This window comes from Vigna unguiculata, chromosome 4 (genome assembly GCF_004118075.2).
Source record: "Vigna unguiculata cultivar IT97K-499-35 chromosome 4, ASM411807v1, whole genome shotgun sequence".
Taxonomy (NCBI): domain Eukaryota; kingdom Viridiplantae; phylum Streptophyta; class Magnoliopsida; order Fabales; family Fabaceae; genus Vigna; species Vigna unguiculata.
Window position 1 is genome coordinate 32,760,932 of NC_040282.1, and position 17,723 is coordinate 32,778,654.

Below are 17,723 nucleotides of genomic sequence, written 5' to 3' on the forward strand. Positions count from 1 at the left end.
CACATGGCGTTGACGTGTTCTTGCACTTTATCAAAGTATTCTGCCACAGTATCACTTTCTTCCATGGTCAAACACTCAAATTTTCTTCGTAGGGTTTGCATCTTCACCCGTTTATTCTTATCACCATCTCCATAGGTTTTAACCAGAATATCCCAAATTTCTTTGGCTGTTTCAGCCTTTGAAATGCGGTTGAAAACCTTGGCGTCCACACACTGGTACAGAAGAAAGTGTGCCTTACTATCAAGCTTCTGAAGCCCCTTGTAATCTCTTTTCTCCTCATCGGTGGCTTTAGATCCTAGCTCAGGTAATCCATCAAACACTACCTTTGCAACATCTTGATAGCCAAAGATTGCTTGCATTTTGATCCGCCAATCATCAAACAATTTGCCATCGAACACCGGTAATGCTCCTTGCATTATCCCTCCAAGACCACCCATGAGACACTCTTGATCGTTCTGAATTCAGAAACTGCAACACACACTTGGAGTAGAAGAACCCTTCCGCTGAGATCACACACGTTGCTCTACAGAGTTTTCACTACCCAAGGATCGTCTAAGCTCTAGATACCATGTAGAAATTAGGCAGAGAGAGAAGTAAAACAGAGAGAGTTTGATACGTAATGCCCCAAAGTCTTATTTGATAGATTGAATAAAGCAGCCTTTTATACAACATGAGCCAAAACAGAAAGAAAGTTTAAAACGAAAAGAAGTATTACAGTTGTAACTGATTAGAGACCTTTTTTAACAAACTAAAACAAAAAGTTTTTGACTTATATTCTAATAGTGAATATGTTTGGTTAATGTTTATAATTCAACATGTGCAAGAAACTTGTGACTGTCCCGACAAAGATGGAATCAACATATATGAAGACAATAAAATATTGTTCAATTGAAAGAATGATATAGATATGCAAAAAATTCATTCATGTGAAAATATGACATGTCTATTTATAAAGTTTTAGCCAATAAGAACTTTTGAGAAAATGATTCACAAGTTTGGACTCCGTGACCTTAATGATGTAAGTTTACATGAGGGGAGAAATAAAATATGTGATAAACAATATTGTATTAAAAAATACAGAGTTTTGTACTTCTTTTCCTTCACTATAATTTTTTATACAAAGGATGTTTCCTAGTAAGGTTTTAACTAGTTGATTGATATGATTGATATGATTGATACTCATATTTATATAAATATTTGTATTAACTAGTTGATTTGTTTCCTTTATGGGATGCATGTTGTATCTATAAATAAGACTCTTCCCATCAGTATTAAGATACTCAGTAAAATTGCCCCCTATTATCTCATTATTTATTCTTAGTTTTATTCTCAGTTCTTCTATCTCTTATTAGTTTTATTTTATAACAGTGTTCACTTTTTATGATAAAAAAATAATAAAATTATACAGACAAATATGAATATGTTTTATTATTTTTTATTTATTTTGTGTATAATATTTTATTTTAAATAATTATTTTATTTTAAAAATGGTTAAATTTAAAAATAAAATTGAATTAAAAAAAAACGGTTAAATGAAAATAAAAAACGGTCAAGGATAAAATTGATAAACTTGAAAAAAAAGGTCTACACCAAAATCTCTTTATATGATATTTATATAATATAATTTAGATATAATATTATAATAAATTTACTATTCATCACAAATATAAATATATTTGTCATTCCCGATTAAATCTAACTAAAAAAAATGTGAAGTTTGTACTTTTATATATATATATATATATATATATATATATATATTTATTGTTTATTCCTAAGTATTGAATTTTAATATATTAAAATAGAATAATATAATAAAAATTACGAGCATAAACTCAAAAACAAATTTAATTTACAGATAGAGTTCCAGTTCAGTTTTTTTCTTCCCTAAATGCTTATACTTTCATTCGTTCACTTGGATTGCTTTTTGGATGGAATATTTGTTCACACTCGTAGGAATAAATAGCCAAATTCAAGAGGTAGCAGCAGGAATGAACTTCAGAACATTCTGACGCTGAATCCAGCACATAACTCTTCTGATTCTCACCATCCAAGTCAAACCAAGTTTCTCGTGTTGGCTAACTCAGAACCTTAGCACAAACACACGCACAGCGCCAACACCTTCGAAAGAGAGAGATGTTGGAGGCTAAGTGTTTGAAGAAAGCAGTGGTTCCTTCCACTCTGATTGACGACCCTTCTCCCGGAAGCCTTCAATGCACTCGCCTTGCACTTCGTGTGAGTACCATTACCGTTACCATTTCTCTCATCTTTTTTTCTTATCCCTTTTTCAATCACTGTAACTTATTTTGTTTGTGATGACTTCTCAGGTTAGTGAGGATCGACGTTCTTGTGTTGTCTACATAGCTTCCGGTCCCCACATTTATAAGCTCCACGTATGTTCCCCTTCTTCATTTTCTCTACCCGAAATGTGGAATTTTAGTATTTTTTTTTTTTTTTTGCTTCAGTTTTAGACTTTTGTTGCTAGCAGCCCCTTTCTTGATGTGATGTGGTTTTTGAAGTGGTGAAATGACACTGGTAAGGAAACCATCGATAGAACAAAAGACAGAAAGTTTGGAAATGCATCTAATTGAGTTATTTGGTTTGGATGGTATTTAATAATTATGATAGAGACTTGGGATGGAGTTTGTTTGTTGTTCTAGTGAAATTCATTGTGTTTGTTAGATAGGGCGTGATTGGATGAATTTCTCAATAAGCACTTAACAGAAAAGAAAGTAAGACATTAAAATTGGATAAGTTTCTCCCATTAGTTGAAATTAGCCTATGCATTATTGGAGTACATGAATTTTCTAGCTTAATCAATAATCTCGAGTTTGAGTCCTATGTGCACAGATTTGTTAAATACTACAATGAAGAATTTTATCACGGATGTGATCTTACTTGACACGAGTAGGATTATCTAGTGTCAGAAAATAAATATTAGATTATGAACGAGCCAATATATAGAAGCTATCTCATTTAGCTTCTTTAAAAACTGATTAGAACTTATGCAAAAATATTATTTTAACTTATGAGAGACGAATTCAATTTGCTTTACCTTTTTTTTTTCTTTTAATTTGTAAGTGTTCATTGACAAATTCATCCTAACATACTTAAGTAAACTTGGTTGTGCTAAAACACAAAATATCACTTTTCTGATTTATTTTGGGTATTTTTTGCTTAACTATGGTTTATATTTACTCTCTAGATTGCTTTGGGAGAGTCTTCAGTCAATGAAGGAAAAGATAGCCTGTTGATACCTGAACACACTGAGGTATATATAGTCTTGTAAAGAAAATCCTACTTTATTGATATTTGCAAATGTTTACTTATTTATTAATTTAATAAGTCTGCATATTGTTGTCTCTTACAGATTATTGCCTCTTCATTACTCAACCGATGCCCTCATCGTTCAGAAATTCAGAGTATTGCTCTTGCTGAGGTGGAGAGTAAGTGACTTTTCCATTCTGAGTGTTTCTTTAATTTTTTGTTTTGCCGCACTGTGTCTGTCATCAAAATTTGCATGGATATAACAGTTCTATATTTTAACCTGCTATGATTTTAGGCTGCGGTGATGTAATGTTGGGAAGTGTGGATTCATATGGTCATCTCATTGTGTCTAAACTAGATGCATCTGGTGAAGGTATTTTCTTTTTCTTTTTCTTTTATCTTAACCATTCTGGCTTTCCCTGTGTAGATAATTAAATTTAACTTGAAATATAATTTGAAGTAGACCAACTGGCACTTGATTATGATGTTTTTCTACAAAAATATAGTCACACCTATTTAAAGGCGTTGGATAGCTTACTAAAAGGTGGAATCTCCCCCCCAAGACTCCTCTAGAAAATTTGACACGAGAACCCTTGCATATCTTCAAGGTAGGCACAGACGTAAAGTTGACATTGATGGGAGATAATTTTCTGATAACTAAAATAAGAAGCCTGGGTTTCCATATTAGCATCCTATCTGTTCATTCTACAGATAGTCTGATGCCAAGGGAAATGACCTATTAAGTTTGTGAAGGAAATCACCATAGCCATTTACTTGCCTAATGTCCATGACAGTGTTGATAGAATCAACCTGCTTTGTCAAATTAACTTTAGCTGTCTGCATTTTCCTTCTCCGAGATTTTAATTTTATCCATCTTTTAAGTTATCACTGAATCATTGCCTTAGTTTTGTTGAACATATGCAGATGTTGATAAGCTAACATATTCTGCATTGCCTCATGATAATGGTATTGGGGAAGGCAGTTGGTCAGGGCTCTGCTTTTGCCCAAACCAATGGTCTACGGTAAGCACTTTAGTACAATTGATGGTGGTTCCATTTACAGAATTGATTTTGGAAAACCCTTAAAGTACCTCATTCAGTTTTTACTTTATCCAGACAGCTGTTGCCCGTAGCTTTTGCAAGACCATTGATATTTATGATCAAGACATGCACATTCGCACATTACGACCGTAAGCGGTTTTTATTTTCTGTTTTCCAGTTCAATTCTGTGGAAATATTTACTTTCCACTATTCATTCACATTCTAGTTCTTTCCATGTGGCTGATGTAATATTGATGACATGCATCTCGAAAGCATTTGATACATACTTGAGAAGGGTCCAGGAAAAGATTTAGTAAGGGTTGGGTGGATTACTTGAGTTATTGTATTCATTATCCTCTCTCTCTCTCTCTCTCTCTCTCTCTATATATATATATATATATATATATATATGTTTTAAATAGTAAATTATTTTACATTGAGAACAGGAATAAATTACACTTAAATCCCTGTGTGGTTTTCTTGAGATAACACAAAACCTTCCTTCTTTATGATTACATCAATCTTCCTTATAGTGGTATATGATATAATATTTTTTAAGTAATTAAGTTTAGTGTAATGAATAAAAGATGTCAATAATGCCCTTCAAATTGACAAGAGAGGGGTATTAGGAGAAATTTGACAAAATGTAGGTGTTAGTGTAATTTTCGCTAAACATAATGATAAAAAGTTGAACTATTTCCTATGACTCATTCTTTCCAAGGACACTCTAATCACTATAACTATTTTGAACATTCCTTCTCTTTTTTGGAATTCTCTCAAACAAAATGGTTATCTATTTCAAGATGGCAATCATGGTTTTGACAAATATGCCCTAAAAGCAACAGGAATATTGTTGACAAATGTTTTTCTGTTTATATTTCTTTCTGAAAATTTTCCCTTAATTAATTTGTCCTTTCAGGCTTTGGTACCCTACTTCATTAAACTTCATGCAAAATGTAGTTAATGGAGATCAAAGTTCTACATTAGCTATTACGGAAGGAAGTCAGGTAAATTTGTTGACTAATGTTTCTTCAATGTTTTTATTTGTTGCAAATTGTATAGCATGGACACTCAATTTTGGTGTTATGTTTATACATTAGACTAGACACATGTTTGGCATGGCCCGGGAAACACGATCTAAGATATGGATCCGGTGACACAACTGAATTAAAAATCATGTGACATGGAGACATGAATTGTATATAAAAGATTTATAGAAAATATGATCAATATGACAAAAGTTTTAAATATTATTAAATATGAAAATAAATTTATTTATTCATATAATGCCAAGTTTCATAAGCAAAAGTACAAGGAGACCTCATTTTCAAAATTCATAAAAGCTAAGCGAATTTGAAGAAATCCTACTAATAAAAGAGTCTCACAAAAAAGAAATACTTTGAGAAACATTCATTCTTTATCATCATTGCAAAGCAAAATAATAACTTGCTAATATTAATCTAAGTCCTTCGTCCTTCTTGCTTGTCATTATTGAAAAACATGGCTTCTAACTGTGGTTCATCCTGGGATAAATTAGCTTCTAGAAAGAATAAGTACACTTAGAAGCTTCATCATTGAACTTTGAGTCACGCCTATGCATCCCCTCACCATGAGATAAACAAAGGAAGGAGGATGGCCACTTGAGTCTCTGCTCAAGATAAAAACTCTAAGAAAGAAAAAAGACTCATTCTTCACAAAAATCACTCTAGATTTCTTATGATCAAAGTTGTGGCCAAAGTTGACATATACTCTCCTTATATAGAGAAGCTTGGACATGGGAAGGAGTGATAAAACACTTCCTTTCCCCACGCTTGTATCTAAACAAGAAAGAAGTGTAACTAAGTCATCCAAATATCCAACCAAAGGTTTATTACATGAAAAACTAATTTCTTTTATCTCTAAACTCTTCAGAACACCCTCTCCTTTATCTTCATCTCCATTTCTGGTTAATCTTCTTGAATTGAATTCTTCCTTTCAATAATCATATCATTTTGAGGGAGATGTTATGCAAAGACATTCGAAGAACATTATTTTTGTTGCTCAAATCCTAGCCTTGTCGTTTCGGTTCTTCCTGGTACTACTGTTCCTACCAAGTCACTAAAGAAGAAATTATTCAAAGACATTGAGCTAATCAAATTGAGGTATCAAACTACACAAATCAATCAACAACACGGCAAAAATGTTGTTATTTGGTGACTCCAATGATGATTCATGTATGCCTTTTCGTTGCAAGAAATATAAGCATTGGATGAAAGATGACCACATGCTATTTATCCTCTGGATTGAGAAATATAGTTGGGAAAAGAGAAAAGCATTTCAAAATATTTTATTCCATCCAGAATTCCGTTTCAAATTAAAAGTCACACTACTTCCTTCACAAGAATTCCTCACAGAAAGAGAAGAAGCATCTTGACTCAACCTTACAAGACAATGACAGGATTATTATTCCTCGCCACAGTGATTGGCCCATCTGAGTTCTCCTGCCCCAAATTTCGCAGTGCAGCCACAAGGAATGCAAATAGCACAACATATGTTGCAGCTTAACCTTTTGTATAACGTTATAAAATAGTTGGACATAAAAACATAATAATGGCATTTGAATTTGGTTTCTTTTGTAGATTTATTTGTTCAACAATTGCAAAAGTGCAACGAGAACAAACAATTTAACCACCCTACCAACGACTAATTAACTGGATAGGTATTATTGTTTTAATAATAACTTTTGGTTGGGAATCTTTCCAAAAGTTTCATTTAACTGTCAAGCTATACATAAGTTGTTTTCTTTTTTTGTGGTAAGAAGTAATATTCTTTAGACAGTGTTTTTGATTAAAACAAAAATGTTGGAAAGCTGCCTTAATTGTGTCACCTCTTACCCGCTTAATTTGCAGTTTCTTTGTGAGTTGCCTAGATTGAAATCTCAAGCATGATGTTTAGTTTCACATTGACTAGTAGTGATATGGCCAAATGGTGTATATAAGTATAGTGGAATTCTTATTTTACAAGACAACTTTGTGGTTTTGGAGTTAGACTCAAACCCAAACTCTATGATAAGACATGGGTGCTTTAGTCATGTACCAATTTCATTTCACTCAACCTTTTTTTCTTTTATACTATCACATTAAATGCACATGCATTTCTGTTTTCTAAATTTTTAGAATAGAGTGTCTCAATGTTTGAAAGCGAAGTAAGACTTGCAACAATGGTAAGGTTGTGACTTTGGAGGCCACAAGTTCAAATCTTGGAGATAACCTCTTTGTGGGGGTAGTACTGCATGTGTCTACCCTCCTTTGTCCCACTAGGTGGGCCACTATTGTTTTTTGTTTGTCTGTCTTCACGTGTATCTATGCTTCTGTTTCGTGATTTATAACAAGTTCTGCCTTATGCTTCGTATTTGTTTATATTTTTATACACTTGTTAATATAATTTCAGCTGTCAATATGGGACTTGAGAATGAAAGAAAATGGTGGTTGTGCACATCGGGTTTGTGGCATCCCTGGTGACATCTTTTATGCTGTTTCTATTTCTTCCAATGGCAATGTTGCTGTGGGAGGAGCTGATCGTACTGTGACTATTTATGATCCTCGCAGGTTAGCTGCTGTTTTTGATTTCAGGAAAAATCCTATAAAAAATTGGCTTGTCATTTTATTCTGTGACTCTGTCAGTATCATTTAACCAATGTAAATATTGTATAGATTCTATAGAAGCCATGGGAGCTGTTTCCTTTTTTTTTTTACTTTTACTTCGCCCTAATTAATCTTTAGCTGAATGCATTTTGATATAGATGGTCGGCATTGTCTAGATGGGTGCACTGTTCAAAATACGAGGTCAGTTTTAACAATTTTTTAGCCTTGATCTCTCAGAAGAATTTTGTTTCCCACTTTGAAAGAGTGTTTTTTAAAGAAATTGTAATATTGTGGGCAATTACATATTGTTTTGAAGTTTTTAAATAATTGATTTGCTAAACTAATCTGATTCTTTAATTTGGGGTTTTATTTATTTTTTCTAAACCACATTATCATCTTAATTTCAGATTTAACAAGGGGAAGTCAGATAATGTATGGAATGATGCACCTTTGAATTCATTCATTCTTTGTGTATAGGCCTCATGCATTATTACGCCCTTTATATCTAGCTTCGTTGGATACACATTACGCCCTTTATTTATTTGTGGTATTTTTACTGAGTTTCCTGTGTAGTTGAAACTCATGGTTTACACCAAATTATGCTTCTCTTTTCTCGAATTCAATAATCTGAACTTAAATTTGTTTTCCGACATAGGGAAGTCAATTTCAAGTTAAGACTAATTTCAATAGCTTCTTCTGTTATCCTATGCCAATTTCTAATTTCTTATTTTCACGTCGTTTAAGTTGATTTCACTTAGTGGGATAAGGTTGCTGTTGATGTTATTATTGTGTTACTTGTTGTATTATTGCTGCTACAGATGACTGTAATTGATTTCATTGATACTGCAGATAACAGGACTGGCTTTCTCAACAATAGACCCGGACTGCATCTATATTCAAGGGGTTGATTATGAGGTAAATTTTCTCATTTTTTAATCAATGTATAACTGCTATTGTCAACCAAAATAATAAGGCAAAGAAAATGAAAAGTGTGTGGAGGATGTGTAAACTCTAGAGGGATCCATCTAATGAGCTGCGTCAAAAAAATATTGAAAAGACTAGTTGACAGTAGATTGAGGATGGAGACCTGTATATCAAAATAGAAATTTTGTTTTATACCACCGAGGTCAACTTTGAAGATTATACACGACAAGGCAATGACTTCGGCATGAACTCTTGCCATGGGAATCTAGCAGAAATTTATCAAATAATCTTGCTGTCCACCAATGTTCAACTTGGCCTCCATAATGTTTTATCTTGTACTTCGAAATATGTTGGGCTTGTTTGGATTAACTTTTGTTCAAAGCATTTTTTCCAAAGTATTTAGAGGTGAACAAAAGTAATTTTGCAGTTGGCTACAATATTTAAGAGTTACTTATTTAGCAGTAGCACTTTTTAGTTTGTTAACATATATATATATATATATATATATATATATATATATATATATATATATATATATATATATATATATATTAATATTAGCAACATTACTGAAATAGACTTCCAAGAGCACGTTTTTTAACTGTTTGGGTGAACTGTGATTTTCCAAACTGTCTTATGTATTTTGACTCAGGATAGGGCTTTATAATATTAGAGATTGTAATAGGAAAGCAAATGTTTGAAGAACTTTTTTTTCTGTTCTGCAACTGGTTTTTATTTTGGATTTTATCAATTGGCTTTAGATGTATTACTAGAGTCTTTTAGACATGGCTGTTTCATGCACAAATGAATGTGTTAATTTAGTGTATCAAATGTATTCTAATTGGTAGAAATGACATTACAACTCTTTAAACTAAAATGCTACAACTCACCATTGTGAGCGTATTCAGAATGGGTTTTGTTAATGCCCTTTAGAGAACATGTTAAGGAATAAAAAAATAGAATTACTAAATGACAATAGAATCATTTAATTCCTTAAAAAAATTAATACTTTGAGTAAATTAAGATGAGTAACGAATGCTATTTTTATTCCTTAACGACACCCTTTTTTGGATTATATTTTTGGTTCATATCCATGCTATGCTCGTAATGATCTTCAATTCGAGCAACCAATGCAGGTCTTTTGTGGACGATGGAAAGACACCGCCAAAATATTTTCGTTTCGAGGAGACTCAAATTGGCTAGGCTTTAGTAAGGTCTGTATATAACTTGTTTATGATTTGTCACTGGACTCCATTGTGGTATCTAGCTGAAATCTAAATGTGACTTTGGAATCTGCTTTCACATAATTCTTTCTTAAAAGGCACACTGTTCCATTTTACTGAAATTTACTCTCTGTTTTTTTGTAACTTAAATTGGGTTACTTCCCAACCATGCATCGATACGGTTATACTTCTACATCTTAGTGTTCATATTTTTTGAACTTCTAGCATCACTTACATTAGTTGCGCGTCCATCACTATCCACAATAGTTATTTTAGATTAGAAAATTAACAATAATACTTACAACTAAAATCCAATTCTTTTGGGTTTTTAAGGAGAGTTATTTTTTGATGTGATATTGAAGTTATTCTTAGAAGAATGGACTAATCAAACTCCCGAATGCTTTCACTTGGATCTTATATCATGTCAATTAAAGCTCTCTTCATTCCCTAATGCTTAATTGTTTTGACATGATATCATCAAAGACAATGCAATTAAGCATTCAAGAGTTCTACAATCTTTTTCCATTCTTGTAAGATAGTTAAATTTCAATTCAAAGTAGTGAACCCATGCATTGTTAACACTTCAAACATATGGCTCTTGCATGAATTAAGCTTTAGGAGACTTAGTTATTGATGCTAACATATAGTAGACAAGGAAATATGAATGTTTATGCTCTCATACAAGCCCGGTCAACTGAGGCACAGTACAATCACCAGATGGTGGTAAACCCATGTGTTATTCTATAAGCTATTCAAGATTATGTCTTCAAGAAATATTTAACATCTTCATCGGCTTCTGAATGCTCAGAGGGAATAAGGGAGGAGGACATGATAGAGCCTGCAACTGATAAAATTTTACATGTTCAAGATGTGTTAGAGGGGTTACAAGTTGGGTCCTTAGAACCAGGTCAATCGTGGATCACTAACAAAAGTGAAAAGGAGCACATCTCAAGGCAAATGCAGACAAATGCATAAAAGGAGGAAAAGAAATGACAGAGGGAGTAGATGGTGATAGGATGGGTGAGGGGAAATGCAACAGCCAGTCTCAATCACAGATCAAATTTCAATGAAATAGTAACCTCAAACAATAAACCAAAATGGGGAACAAAGTTAGGGTAACTCTGAAATTTATTTCTGCAATCAACGTCTTAGAATTCAACAATTCAAAGTATAACTAGCAATACCATGAAATTCAAATGTCTATTAACCGCAAAATTATGATTCACTCCTCTTCAATGCCATACCTGCATTGAAGCATAGAAGGTTGGTAATTGTGAGTAATAGAGTCAGATTGAGAAAGGAAATAAGAAGCTCAGGGGAAAGTTTAGAGAGAGTAACAGAGGAGAGGATTTTCATACCGCATAATCCCTCTACACGTAGTCCTTCTATTTTGTTTTCTCTTTCCGGGCTTTGTCACTTTTGCGCACGTCCTTCCCCTTTTCATTTGTTGACACGTGGCCATTACGAATAACAACTTCATTCTCTTTATTTCTGCTAACCTCATTGTCATTTACATTACTCCCCCCTATAAAAGCAACCTTGTCCTCAAGGTTGAAGTGTGGGTAAGCTCTTTTCATTTCCTCAGTTTGCTCCCACGAATTATCTTGCTCTAAGGCAGAATCCCATTGGACCAACATTTCAGAAACCAGTTTGCCATTTTTAGTTACCATTCGAGTGTCCAGTATTTTATGGGGCCTCATCACTGGACCAAATTCCTTCGTTGTGAACGGTAAAGGAAAGTATGGTTGACTATGATCCCCCCGAAATGGTTTCAGCAATGAGACATGAAACACATGATATATTTTAGCAGATTCTGGTAGCAGAAGTTTATATGCCACAGTGCCAATCTTTTCAATAATTTCAAATGGTCCAAAGTACCTCAAGCTCAACTTCTGATTCTTCCTTAAAACTACTGAATGTTGTCTATAGGGTTGTAATTTAGCCAAGACCTTGTCCCCCACCTGCAACTGTACATCTCGTCGACGTTTATCAGCCTGCAACTTCATATAATTTTGTGACTGGTGCAACTTTGCTTTAAGCTTAGTTAAGAGCTCATCTCTCGCTTGTAAAGACTCTCTGAGGTCAGTTGCATCATTAGTGTTATATTCATACCTCAATATAGCGGGTGGTGATTTTCCGTAAACTTCCTGATACGGGGACCTTGCGATACTTTGATGAAAGGAGGAGTTATACCAAAACTGAGCCCACAGTAAGATATTCACCCAATTTTTAGGATACTAAAAAATGAAACACCTTAAATACATTTCCAATGTTTTGTTTAAATTTTCTGTTTGACCATCTTATTGTGGGTGATAAGTAGATGACATGGCTAAATTGGTACCTTGAGCTTTGAATAATTGCTTCCAAAAGTTACTGATAAACACCCGGTCCCGATCTGAGACAATCGTTTTCGGAAACCCATATAATTTGACAATGTTCTGAATAAATGCCTTTGCAACAATCTTACTGTTAAAGCTAGGTTTCAGTGGTATAAAATGGGCAAATTTAGAAAGTCGGTCTATAACCACCATAATGTTAGAGTAGCCATGTGACAAAGGAAGTGAAGTGATAAAATCCATTGATATATCCTCCCAAATCAGTTATGGTATGGGAAGTGGTTGAAGTAAACCCGCAGGCAAGGACTAACTTGCTTTGGCTTGCTGACATATGGTACACTCTTGTACAAACTGTCGAATGTCCTCCCTCATTTTGGGCCAGTAAAGCTGGGCACTGATTCTTGCCACAGTACGATGAATACCTGCATGCCCCCCAATTTTAGAGGAATGAAATTCATTCATAATTGTCCGAAGTAATTTTTCATCATCACTCCATCTCTAGACTATATATGGCCGAGATATCCAATCTGCTGAACTCCAAAAGTGCATTTGGAGAATTTAGCGAATAACTGATGTTGTTGGAGAATATTCAACACTAACTCAATGTGTTGCAAGTGACTTGCCCAAGTAGTGCTATACACCAAGATATCGTCAAAAAAAACTAATACAAATTCCTCAAATAACCGCTGAAAATCTAATTCATTAGGCTTTGAAAGGTCGCTGGCGCATTTGACAGTCCAAATGGCATTAATAGCCATTCATATAAACCCTGATGTGTACGAAAAACCGTTTTATGTCGATCGTCTAGATTCAACAATATTTGGTGATAGCCAGACCTTAAGTCAAGCTTGGAGAAATAACGAGCCCTATAGAGTTCATCAATCAATTCATCAACTGTCGGAATAGGGAAACTATCCTTAATTGTAATAGCATTTAAGGCTCTGTAATCATTGCAAACTCTCGTGATCCGTCTTTCTTCTTGACCAAAATGATGGGAGAAGAAAAAGGACTAGTGCTAGGATGATTCAGACCTTCTTTCAACATACTGTCCACTAACTTTTCTATTTCCTCTTTTTGGCTGTGTGAATACCTATATGGTTTCACCTTAACTTGGTTGGAGCCGACAAGCAAAGGAATTGAATGGACATGTGACCTGCTAGGGGGTAGGCCACTTGGAGTAGAGAAAACCTTGTTGTAAGTGTGTAATAGCAAAGCTAACTCTGGTTCCATGTCATGCGGTAATTCCAATAAAGGAAAAGAGTAAATATCCTCTTGTAACAATTGCATACTACACTTCAGCAATGGCATCTTTATTCACTATCCTTCGTATTTGGTGTAGTTGGACTTGCTGCATATTCGTATCAGCCTCGCCTTGCAACGTAGTAAATTTCCCTTGATGTAGAAACTTGATCTATAAAGAGTCATAATCAGCCAAATGAGGGCCAATAGTCTTTAACCATCTGGCTCCTAATATGAGATCTGCACTCGAAATTGGTAATAGAAAAACTGATAAGGTGAAACATGACCTTGTGCGTTCACTCGTAGTTGTTGAATCCTTCCTTCCGCTATTACCCACCATCACCTTAAAACTTGGGCCTGTCTCCACTGGAATGTTCAAAAAGTGTGCCACTCTTGGTTGCAAAAAATTGTCTAAGCTTCCACCATCAATCAACACTTTAATTGGCATGGTACCAACATGTGCCACAAATTTAATTGTTCCCACTCCTAAGCCTCCTTTTAAAGCATTAAGAGACAAATGGTGATTATTTGTGCCTGTGACTTCAGAACCATTGGGCTGTGCTTCTGCCATCACCACGGGGTCACCAATTCCTCTTCCACTAATTGTAAGAAATATAATTGGCGGTTGGGGCATTTGTGATTAAATGAGAATTTTTCATCACAAAAATAACATAAGCCTTTTTCACGTCTGAGTTGCATTTATGTTGGGCTGATGCGTTTAACATTAGGAGTTTTGAAAGGTGGTCCTGGAGGATTGGGTAATAATGGTGGTAACATAGACTTTGTGGTAGGACTGGTGCTTTGAGGAGCCTTGTTAACCGCTGCAACACTAGAAGAGGTAACAAAAGAAGGGTGAGTATATCGAGAAGTATGCGTCACAGGAGATGATTTATTTGGCTGATACTTATCTTCATAAAGCTTAGTCAAAGCCACCGTGCGCAATAATGTCGGTGGGGATAATGCCATCACATCCCTTTTAATATCCACCTTCAAACCACTGATGAAATAATTCAAAATGGCAGCCTCTCCTAATCCTTCAAATCTATTAGCCAATGACATGAACTTCAGATAATACTCTGATACTGAACCTTGTTGATGCAACTTAAACAATGCCACGGGACAGTCAAAGGGAGAAGGCCCAAAGTGAGACTCCAAAGCTCGTGTAAGAGTTGCCTAAGTAGTCACGACATCTATTTTTTGGAGCATTTGGAACCAAGGAACCACCTCCTTCTCAAAATGCATTGTAGCAATTTCAACACGATCAGCATCCTGGGTGTTGTGATAATTGAAAATTTATTAGCTTTGAATATCCATTCTAGCGCGGACGAAGTTCAATCGAAATCGGAAAACCCCAAAGAAATGTCTCTGCTCGGTGAAATTGTCATAATTGGAGAAACCCTCATCGTGGACCTTGAGTTCGCTGTACTTCCATGATTGTGCGCAGAACTCAATAACAATTGTTGCAAAGCTGCTTTAATTTCTTCCATCGTCGATTCTTGTGCCTAAGTCTTCGCCTCCATTGATTTTTGAAGTTGGTCCACTGTTACCGCTAAACGACGAATATCCTCCGCATGGGTACGAATTTCTGCATATCCTTCATTCCGGTGTTTTTTCTGCCATGGAAGTCAATGAAAGCACCAAATGCAACAACCACTCTCAATCACAAATAAAATTTCAATGAAAGAGTAACCAGCAATAGGGTAACTCTGAAATTTATTTCTGCAATCAACGTCTCAGAATTCAACAATTCAAAGTATAACCAGCAATACAATGAAATTCAAATGTCTATTAACCGCAAAATTATGATTCGCTCCTCTTCAATGTCATACCTTCGTTGAAGCATAGAAGGTTGGTGATTGTGAGTAATAGAGTCAGATTGAGAAAGGAAATAGGAAAGTGAGGGGAAAGTTTAGACAGAGTAACAGAGGAGAGGATTTTCATACCGCATAATTCCTCTACATGTAGTCCTTTCATTTTGTATTCTCTTTCTGGGCTCTGCCACTTTTGCGCACGTCCTTCCCCTTTTCATTTGACACGTGGCCATTACGAATAACAACTTCATTCTCTTTATTTCTGCTAGCCTCATTGTCTGTTACTAGAAAGATCAAAAGAGGTGCTAACTTTGAAAATGGATGCAATACCCATTGCATATAGATGTAGATACGCTGTAACCGGATATGCATTGTTTATTTACCTTTTTATATGGATGCAATACCTTTAGGCACCTCCGGTACCATCATTATTATTACATATTATCTTTTTCGCTGAACAGGAAAAATTCACAACTACTATATTGTGTTTCATATTGAGACATTATTTTGTTGAATCATTCCAAACTGAAGTTCCTCAAGGATTGTGGTTCTAAACTCTTAAAATAATTGAAGTGTGTTAAAGGAATAAATATGAGGGCAAAATGGTTGATTGAAACCGGGGCGTGGAAATTAGCAATGGATATAAACATGCATGATGACCAAGAATATGGCTGCTTTTTTTTATTTACCTTTTTTCTTTTTAGTTTAGTTGCATTTTGTGGTTCTGCCAAGCCCATTAATGTTGGCTTGATTATATATTCTTCTGTAGCTTTCTATCTTCTTTTTTTAAACGGCTTTTACTCATGTGAGATATCATTTCCAATATTAGTGTTTGTGTGACATCGCAGTGTTCAGGGAAAGACGTTTTGGCTGGATGGTGCGATTCAGGCAGCATATTTATAGCTGATGTTGCCATTGAAATGGATGAAGTGGTGTCTGTCCAGTAATTTTCCCATCTTTGTAGAAATTGTCACCCTACCAATATATGTACGTAACCATGGTTAGTTTTTCAGACGGCTAATTTAGTGAGATCAAACATCATATTGCAGAACATGTCATAATTAATTTCTAACCACAGAATGTGTAAGGAATTCATTAATTTTGTGCACTGTATCAATTCTGTGATGTTCATCTTAAGTTCATATCCTGACAAATTAATTATTGAAATATCGAGGCTAATTGTATGGTTTACAAACAAGACCATTATTGTGTTATATGGCATTGAACAGGAGCATATTCATTCAATGAGCTGAGCATCATGTCATGGTGGTACTCTTTTAAATTTTAAGTATCATGTCATAACTTTTACGTCATGATGTTGATACTTTTACCGCGTATCATGGAGCTTCTCTCTCGAAATATAGCATTTTTGTCTCCATGCCTTCAGTCCTCTGCAAAAGAGCTTAAATTATTCTTGCCATGGTCGGTGAGATCGCATATTTTAGGCTTTCTTTTTACTATTGTGTGTTAATTTTCTCTTTATAACCATTACTGTACTCGAGCTAGGCCAAGAAATTTAAGATCCTATCTGACGAATGTTGTGTGTTCCCAAGTTGAATGTTTAAACGGCGGAATCTCTGATAGGTCATGGTCAAGGAGCTTGCTGCCATAAGGATGATAAAACTGAACCATGCTCTCTTGTCGGGGAACATGGATGACTAACACAACATCTAATATAACTAATTTCAGTTACAAAATACATTCACTATTATTTTCACATTCTAATATCTTCGCATTTTCTCTATCTATCAACTATTCGTTTAACGGTTTCAAAATGTTAACAAAAATTATTAACACTTAATTATTTGTCATATGAAGATTAATTGAGATTATAGCAGTTTAAGGTTATATGATTTCCTGGAGAGAAGAGTCTTGTTATTTTGGACCCAACCAACTAATGATGACCCTATTAAAAAGTCTACACTGTAGACTTCAGAAAATCTTATCCAAGCACCGACCCCCACTTTATCCTTGGTCAAGAAAGTGCATTGAACAAAAAGATTAACCCAACATTTGAATTACCACCGACTTTAACTATTTTGGATTGGAGTATGTGATTATGCAGGGGTTATGCTCTTTTTCTCTACGTACTCCTTATTTAGGTGCCTGCACTTCTACGTTGGAACTCACCATGTAATTACTGTTTTTGTTACTAAATTCATATATAAACTCTTCAACCCAAAATTCCTTGATTTTTGTGATAAAGAAATGGCACAATAAGTATAGGAAGATTTATTACTACCTCCATCCATAATTATAT

The 17,723-nt window shown here is 34.7% G+C and overlaps 1 protein-coding gene across 1 annotated transcript; it reads left to right on the forward strand.

The window, feature by feature from the left end:
• Positions 1–1,888: 1,888 nt before the first annotated feature.
• On the forward strand, positions 1,889–16,708 carry LOC114181411. Its single transcript, XM_028067862.1, has 13 exons — positions 1,889–2,235; positions 2,328–2,393; positions 3,206–3,271; positions 3,371–3,446; positions 3,563–3,640; positions 4,192–4,289; positions 4,383–4,456; positions 5,227–5,314; positions 7,737–7,894; positions 8,089–8,131; positions 8,780–8,845; positions 9,991–10,068; positions 16,312–16,708. The coding sequence occupies exons 1-13, from the start codon at positions 2,137–2,139 to the stop codon at positions 16,408–16,410; spliced, it is 1,089 nt and encodes a 362-aa protein (XP_027923663.1). The 5' UTR covers positions 1,889–2,136; the 3' UTR covers positions 16,411–16,708.
• Positions 16,709–17,723: the final 1,015 nt, after the last annotated feature.

Coding starts and splice junctions, on each gene's coding strand:
- LOC114181411 (XM_028067862.1), top strand. CDS start 2,137: ATGTTGGAGGCTAAGTGTTTGAAGAAAGCAGTGGTTCCTTCCACTCTG. Junction 7,895..8,088: donor ACTATTTATGATCCTCGCAG/GTTAGCTGCTGT, acceptor ATTTTGATATAG/ATGGTCGGCATTGTCTAGAT. Junction 8,132..8,779: donor TGCACTGTTCAAAATACGAG/GTCAGTTTTAAC, acceptor TTGATACTGCAG/ATAACAGGACTGGCTTTCTC.